This window comes from Zingiber officinale, chromosome 6A, assembly GCF_018446385.1.
Source record: "Zingiber officinale cultivar Zhangliang chromosome 6A, Zo_v1.1, whole genome shotgun sequence".
In the NCBI taxonomy this organism is placed as follows: Eukaryota; Viridiplantae; Streptophyta; class Magnoliopsida; order Zingiberales; family Zingiberaceae; genus Zingiber; species Zingiber officinale.
In genome coordinates, this window is record NC_055997.1 from 30,957,813 (window position 1) to 30,966,886 (window position 9,074).

At 37.5% G+C, this 9,074-nt stretch overlaps 1 protein-coding gene across 1 annotated transcript; it reads left to right on the forward strand.

The window, feature by feature from the left end:
* The first annotated feature begins 3,639 nt into the window (after positions 1-3,639).
* On the forward strand, positions 3,640-9,074 carry LOC121996211. Its single transcript, XM_042550075.1, has 3 exons — positions 3,640-3,855; positions 8,325-8,446; positions 8,551-9,074. Exons 1-3 carry the CDS (start codon positions 3,720-3,722, stop codon positions 8,881-8,883), a joined length of 591 nt encoding a protein of 196 aa, XP_042406009.1. The 5' UTR covers positions 3,640-3,719; the 3' UTR covers positions 8,884-9,074.

Here is a 9,074-nt window from a genome sequence, read left to right on the forward strand (position 1 = left end):
TAATAAGGGATTTTTCTGGAATTTTTGGAAATTTTTCGGGTATTTTTCGGAGCTCGTACGGACGAGTTAACGGGGACAAAAACGGGGCCCGGGAAAAGCCTGTTTAGGCTACCCGATTTAAGCGAGGAAAAGATTATATATATATATATATTCTTTTCCTTTTATTTTCTTATTTCTTTTTCCTTTGCTTTTGTCGCCGAACCCGAGCCGTCCCCGCACCCTTCCTTCTTCTCCCCGACGCCGCCCCGTGCCTTCTCCTTCGGTGCCCTAACCGCCGGCACCCGAGCCGCCGGCTCTCGGTTCCCGATCGCGACCCCGGTGTTTCCCTTGTGCCCGAGCACTGCCGACACCGAGCCTATCCCCTCTTCTGTCCCCTGTGCCCTAGCTAGTATCCGGCGTCGCACGAAACAGTGCCACCAGTCGGTCTCCTCTTCGACACTGCCGCTCTTCCTTCCCTCTGCACTGCTGCCGACCCTGGATTGGGTAACTCCAGCCGCGTGCCTTAGTCCCGAAACCGCCGTCGGCCACATCCTGGGCAGTGCCATCAAGTCGACAACTTTTCTGCCGAGTGCTGTCGACTCCCTGTTCTCGCATTGTGCCCTAAATCCGAGCAGATAAGGTGAGTTAGGTTGTGTAGGATCTGTGATCTCCACTGATTGATCCTTTTTCTGATCAGTCTGATTTCAACAGTGATCCCAGCTTTGAGGTGAAGTTTTGTGCTGTGGTAGGACAGTCACTCCATGCAGTGGCTATTGGTTCTTGTAACGACGGTGAATTTGAGGTAAGGTTTATGATTTTGAACTTCGAGTAGATTGATTATGTTTATGTTTGGAATAGGTAGATTTGATTAGCTTTAGACTTTTAATCTCATGTTATGATTAGGGTTAAGGAACTAACCCTGGTGGACCCATTGATTTTATTTAATTAGGGTTCATTAATTGTGTTGGAAGGATTAGTTGGATCCAATTTAGAATGTCTTTAATTGGATTAGAATGTAGTTTGGCTAATTGTGGTATTATAGAAATAGCTAAACTAGACATTATGTTTGATATACAGGACCTTGACGCGAGACGAGTATCTCGACGTCGGATTTGGACTGATTGGACTTTTCCTATTGGAGGCGGGTACTTTTGACTTTTGTTGTCTTTGATATGCTTAGTAATGGAATTAACATGTTTCATTAATTATGTTTCTTATCTATATCGGTTAATCACTACCCAAATCTTACATGCTTGATTGATTGATTGGTTTTGCATCTCAGGTATATTTTTACCTGTTTATACATGCTTATAGGGGTAGTGATATGCCATGCTTGACCATGTTCAGGACCTAGGTTTTTATACCTTCTGTGTACCTTGATTTGATATGATTCTTTGACCTAGGGTGCACATTTCTATATATATGGATTAGGTCAGGATGTTTATATGGTTATTGCCATGCATCATTTGCATGATTGCATGCTGTGCGATAGTCCGCTCCATTATTGCTGAGCACATCGCCAGTTACATGGATCTGCACACACCACCACTCATGGGTTAGTGGTCGATTCAGGCTGAGTGTGTTGCAGCAGGGACTCTGTTAGGCACCGTTGGTCCGCTCATGGGTAGTGTGACACAACGAGTTATCCGACAGGGATTCCTCCCCGTCTTTGAGTACCGGGAGTTGAGAGCATTGCGCTCCCCCATCTATGATTTGGGGTAGGAGGATAGGTGTACTCCGACAGCATCCCGTCCACTCGGTCACTCATCAGGAGTAGTGACGACAGAGTGCACAGTTGTCACAGCCCTACCCACTCGGCCTCACGTTTGTATGAGATGATCGACTGGCATCAGGGGTGACCAGGACGCATCATTGGCATCATATGCATGATGCATTTATTGCTTGTGTTTGTGGTTGCTGCATTTATATCTGCATATTGTTTGGATGCCTATGTTTGACATGCATACAGGATTCCTATACCACTCGGACTGTTTGACCTTATACTCAGGACCTGGTTAGTACAACATTCTCCTGTTTACTTCAGATGCATATTTATATCTTTCTTATAGCAGGAGACTGTACGCATGATTAGTGTTAGGTGTTATTTCTTTACTTTGCATATCAATTGTACCTGCTGAGTGTTGGACTCACCCCGCCTCCATTGTTGATATTTTCAGGTTGATGCTGTCAGGAGAGAGTTCCAGTTGCTGGTCCCTGCAGACCTCGAGGATAGGATTTGGTTTCCGTTTTGGTTTCTTTTCTGTTCTAGACTATTTAAAACTTGTTAGGTTTTAGATTTATTCCACCTATGGACGTTGTATGGATTTTATGATGTCGATGAAATTGGATTTGGTTTTATTCTACTACATGTCTGCCTGAACGGCAGAAGAGGTAAGAAAAAATCGGATTTGGGCTTTACGAATGTAGTTGAGTAGGGTGGATTTCGAGTCAGAGTATTATTACTGCGTGGTTGTGTCAGCCAGAGGCTGAATATATATATAAATTGCGTGGTGATTGATTTTATTTATTGTTATGATTCCAGCCGCCTGTGGCTGAGTATTTAGTGCTTGTAGAAATTTTTGATTGTCCGTCGTACAGGGGAGATGCTGCCGAAATTTTCTCGGACAGGGACTCCTCTGGGGGCGTGACACCTCGTCACTCGGACGCACCGAGCCTCTCGGACGCACCGAACCCGTCAGCTCTCTCCCCGTGCCATCATGTTCGCTAGCCGCGTCTTCCGCTCGACTTCCTGTGCTCCTAAGTTCCTGCACACTTAGACACAAGGGTTAAACCAAACAGGGCCTAACTTAACTTGTTTGATCATATCAAAACAACTTTGGGGTTCCAACACTCTTGACCTACTTGATTTCTCTCTTATATATTGTCGAACATTGAAACTTAATCTCGAGCTAACTCCAGCTTAATCAAATCAGTCAAGTTTGACATAAGAACGATTGCACCAGCAGTAAGAGCATCCACATTAATATTAATGCGTTGATGTTATAACATTCAAATAATGTTACAATCAAGGTAGATGGGCATTATAACACTCACACATTAATTAAACATAACAATGTTTAATTATTTTTTAACATTGTTAATAAGTAAATTTTATTAAAAATCCAAAAAAAATAAATTTTGGATATTAAAAATAAAAATGAATGAGTGAAGAGTGAAACCTACAAATAATGAATGTTAATATTAAAATAAATATAAATGTGTGTTAATTTAAAAGAAAAATATTAATATAATTAATATAATAAGTATCTGTCATGCTTTTTAAAAATATAGTATATTAATAATAAAACTAATACGGATGCCCTAATAGCTATTGTTTATAATTATTATAATATAATATTATTAGTATCAGTTCATCTGGTTGTGATTTTTATTCGTTATTATAATATCGAAAAATAATAATATTTTTTTAGGAAAAAAATAGAGTGAGATGGGATGAATTTCGACGATTTTAATAAAATGAAATAATTTTTTTCTAATTATTAATTAGGTGTTTTAATAATAATAAAAATAAAAATACCTTGATATAAAAATATATATAATTAGTTGTTTCTTTGACTTTATATATACAAAAACATCATTTTTATAATTTTAACAATTAGAGGGGTCGCTGTTGTAATTTTTGCTGAAATATATTTCTTTGCCCTGGTGGTGCCCCTCTCGAGTGTTGTAAATCGCCATCGGGTCTTTACCGCTCGTTCACGACTCTGGGAGATCCGGCGATGGCATCGCTTGCTAAGAAGGCCTCTGAGTTGGTGGAGATGTTGGATCTCAAGATCCACCCCGAGGGAGGTTTCTACACCGAGACCTTCAGGGACTTCTCCGTTACCCTCTCCAAATCGCAGCTGCCCCCTCAATGTGAGCTATTCTTCAATCTCTCCTTTTCTCTTACATGATTGGAGTCAATTCTTCGATTGCCATGCTCTTTCATGTTAATCAATTCCATTGCACTCGGGAATCCCTGTGTTTTTTTTTTCGTGCTACATCTTCTGGAAGTTGTCAAGTGCGAAAAGCTCTCATTTTGACTTTGTTTTCGTTTGATGACTTTCTTGTTCGTAACAGTTAATTTGCGGTAGGTGTAAACACTGCCATATGATTTACTATCGTCGCAAGAATAGTGCTTTGCTTATCAACTGTTTTCCTCGTTTCTTTCTTGTTTATTAAGAACGTTTGTATGACGACGTTCAGTAGTCTTTTCTCAATTTCTCGTGCTTTCTTGATACAGAGCCTGTTGCTATTTCTGAGTTATCAGCTCTCTAAGATTAGAATTCCTGCAAAAAAAAACATTTTTGAAGGTTTTATATATATATATATATATGACTAACAAATATGTAAGTTATTTCGTTTGAAGAACAAATACGCACTTTTTTAAAATATATTTGAAGATCAATTATCAGCTCTCTATTGCTTTCTTTTGTTTTCTAAAAATGTTGTATGATGGGGTTCCATAGCCTTTTCTCAATTGTTCTTGCTTTCTCGGTGTAGAACTTATTGCTATATCTGAATTATCAGCTCTCTAAATTTAGAATTGCAGCAGAACTTTTTCTTTGATATTTTTAAAACATTCGTAAGATAAATATGTGTAGGCTTTTATGAAAACAAGTGTTGTTTTCTGTGTTATGAAACTGTTGCAAATATTCTTGAGCACAAATACTGTCCTATGCATTTCATAAGACATAAGAGAGGTTCATATTACGTGAACTTATCTCAGTTTTCGAACCATCATGCTCCGCCAAGTGCGAACACGAACAAAAATTTGGGAAAGGTGCTGAAGGTGGAACTGGAACTAACATGCATACCTAATTGCTTGGAAAACTAAGTTAAGGTACAAATAGGACCCCCTTAGGGTAGAATTTTAAGCTGAGAAGCAAGATCTAGAAAATTGGAGTTCTTTTAACAGGGGTATTTTCCTTACGTAGTATCCTCTACCTCAGTATATTACTATTATTATTATTTTGATTTGCATTTACACTTCTCAGGACGGTATGACTATAGTTGAGCTCTATTTTATTTACAATTGGCCCTCAATGTTCTCTTCAAGCTGCTTAAAAAATCTTGTAAATTCTACAAATATAGTCAATTCTAGGACCTCTAAAAAATTTAGTGACAAAATATGATGATTGATCATTTGAACTAATGCCACATGTGATGATTTCCTTGCAACGCAACTTTTCCTAGATGAAGTGATAATTACTCTTATTACATTCTATCCTTATGAAAGTCGGGATTAGAAACAATATGCATATTGCTTGATTATCACAATGTAACTTCACAACACACTAAGAACATTGTGTAGCTCAGTAATTAACTATTTGAGCTAGATAAACTCACATGTAGGAAGAGTCATAGCTCTATACTTACCTCTGCACTCTACTTGGCCATAGTTGCCTCCAAGAAGAATACAAATCTTGATGTGTGCCTTTCATTTGTGGATGAGCTTTTCCAATTTGCATATATATTTACTCTACGAGCATGGCTATGGTCAAGGTATAGTGGATCCTTACCTGAAGCATTTTTAAGATATTGTAAAATTCTTAAGGATGCTTCAAAATGGTAATGACGTGGAGCTTTAAGGAAAACTATGAAAAATGCACTTGTCAAATTAAAAATTTGTCTCTACCAGGAGACAAAAAGATGAATAAAGCAGTTGCACCCAAACATGCATGGTAGTAATTAAATGACAACACGAGGGAAAAAAATTATAAATGGAATTTGACAACAATTTATTAGGTAGCATGTAGTGAAATTACATTATTCCATAATTTAAGCAAAACTGTCGTATAAAGAAACAGTTATGTGCTCTCATAATTAAAGGTTTATTTTTCCTCTTATAAACAATGTATGAGTTGACCATAGATTAAGAATATCCTAAGTAGAGAAAGCTTTGAATGTTATAAAAAAAATATTTCTTGGCATTATCATTTGTCAGGACTTTAATATAACTCCAAATTGAATTCTAATTTTAGCATAGAAGGAAAAGAAAATAGAAAAAAGGTAATAACATTTTTTTTTTCTTATCAAGTCATGTCATTCTATAGAAGTCATTCATAAAGTTAACAAAGATAAAAACCAAGCTTCAAACAGCAACAACATGGAGTCTAAATATCATAATAAAATAGGGAAAAGGGGTACGAGTACATTTGTGGATATTAGGAGGAAATGAAAATCAAATATGTTTGTCAAATAACAAAGCTCACATTTAAGATTATGAAGATTAGATAACAAGGGACTTTCTTTTTAAACTACAGAAGCTAGACTATGGATCTGAAGTGGAAAGGGATCAACTACTAGAGCTTATGAATGTGTGGTCAAAATCAAGGATATAATCCTTCCTATCTTCCAAATACTCTTCTAGTCAACAAATCCGGAATAGAAACGGAACCAATAGGAAAAGTCACTAAACAATCAAGCAACATGGTAAGTTTGCTATCAGAAATTAAATCCATAGAAAATTTAGGTATATAGAAAAACTTTCTAAAGAAAGGGATAACAATAGTGTAGGTGTAACTTGACCAACACCTTGCACAAATTAGTCAACCATCTGTTAGAGAAGCATGAATAGATTGAAATATGGTCTTAAGATCAGAAAAAGGAAGATATTACCAAATATTTGCTCCAAAGCTCCTCAATCTAGAATGTAAATCGTCTGGTCATGTGTCATGCCAGCAATAGTTACCTCCGTAAATAACCAAGGATGATATATTTTGTGAAATCTACCATTTGAAAAAACTTTGATACTCACTGATACATTAATGTTGAACCTAGTAGTGAAGGGCTTCCTACCGAGAATCCCATCATGAAAAAATATCCTTATCTGAACCCATATTTAAAATCCAGATTAAAAATCTGCTCAATATTTAAAATGAGACCAAAATTGATTCTGGACCCATATTTAAAATCCAGATAAAAAAATCTGCTCTCTATATAAAACAAGAGAAAAAACTAATTCTGAATCTTGTGCTGGGAACAGTCTGCTCTATACCAAGAACTGGGTTATAGTGGCACTAAAATCTGTCATATGATGCTCAAAGAATAGATTGGGAAACCAAATCTGCTTGCTGATCTATAGGGATGACATGGAACAAATCTGCTTGAAGTGAAGAAGATTAGGAAATAGTTCAGTCTGTCAAAAGCCACCTAAGAGAACCCCACAAATTTTCTCCTCGTGAAGAAGAATTACCACACCAGGTTGATGGATGGAAGTGGCGATAGAATAGTACAAAGGAGTTAGAATAGAAGCGTTTGGAGAAGAAGACTTGTCAGCTGACTGGGTGCACTATGGAAACACCATAGGTGAAAGGAGCAGATTCAGCAGCAGGAATGAAAAAAATTACAGGTCAGATGAGGACGAACTGACTCTTTAGTAGATCAAATTGCAAATTTAGGAGAACATAACAGGTTTCTACAAATCTGGAGGACAAAATTTTCTAAATATTGAAACTACTGTTATCATGTGAAGCCAATGCCATTGTGGATGCAATGGAGGGATGCATTATCAAGTTGGTTAGTGTTGAGATCCTCAGGAGATGTCTAGGATTTAGCTGTGGGAGGGGATCGGCGAAATAGCTATGATCTTGGCTTTGATACTCATCCTTGTTGGTATCCCAGTCCAACTGACAGGATGAGAGAGAGAAGGTGAGAGGAATTGCAACTAGAAATCACGTGAAGAGCTCATTGATCACATTCGTCTAACTCTAATACCATGTTGTAATGGGTAAATTATTAAATTTTTTCTTGATAGTTATCATCAACCTTGATTTATATTAATGTTATTTTTCTTTTTTACATTTACACTTCCAAATTTGGTACATTTACCAATTTGATCCTCAACATTGCTGTTGAATGATATTTGCATTTTTGCTATTGATGAAATACCTATTAATTAAAAACATTTGCCTGTTAAGTAAAATTAAATGCGTTATGTTCCTTTCTCAGTTATATTGATCATTATTCTTTTAGAATTTGTTTTATTGTTGACAATGAGGATAGTGACATATTGCTTCCATTTTGAGATAAATATTGGGCTTGCTTTTGTTTGAATTGTCTGTTTATGCATCACACTTTGATTGCCATCTCTAATTTTTGTTGAAAAACTTGAGATAAACAATTCAGCATCCGGCTTGTACTTAATTGTCAAATAGTTAGATATCGACTGAATTGCTGCATTACTATTAGTAGCTGACTGTTTTATTCTAGCACTATCCATCTCCGATGACAATCTTACACAGGGTAAACTTAAGGTTCTACACAAGCTAGACTGATTGCTTATACTTATAATTTTTGTTATTTTCTTTCTACTAAGTAGCTTCTAACTGCATTTTCTGCAGACAAGGTTGATCGACCTGTGAGTACTTCGATTTATTTCTTGCTTCCAGCTGGGAGTGTCTCACATCTCCACCGCATCCCTTGTGCTGAAACCTGGCATTTTTACTCTGGAGAACCTCTCACGGTTAGTGATCTAATGCTTCAATTTTTCTCATCCAAAAGAACTTGAATATGCTACCTGGCTCTAACCTACCATTAAAACTTATCTTCTACATGTTTATTGACCAGGTCTTTGAGCTACATGATGACGGGCAGATTGAACTCACAGTACTGGGTTCGGACCTAGATGCTGGCCACCGCCCCCAGTACACCGTGCCACCAAATGTCTGGTTTGGTTCGTTCCCTACACTAGATGTCTCCTCATTTTCTACGGACGGTAGTCTCCTTGTCAGGGGCTCGACAAGAGATCCCGAGCTGCATTATTCTCTCGTCGGTTGCACATGTGCCCCCGCCTTCCAGTTCGATGACTTTGAATTAGCCAAGCTCTCAGATATCAAAGCTCTTGCGCCGCAAGCACAACCATTTTTTGACTACCTAGTTATCCCGGATAAGGAAGCCTAATTCGATTAGGTTTAGGTGGTTATTCGAGATTTATTTCCTTGCACTCTACCACAGTCTCATTGTGAACTATCAAGCTATGCCGTATTTATCACAAGGCAATTGATGATTTTGCCTTGGGGACTTTGAAAAAAATGACACTTTGTTGTAATTTATACACACACTGCTATTTTAGTTCCTCTGAATTCAACATC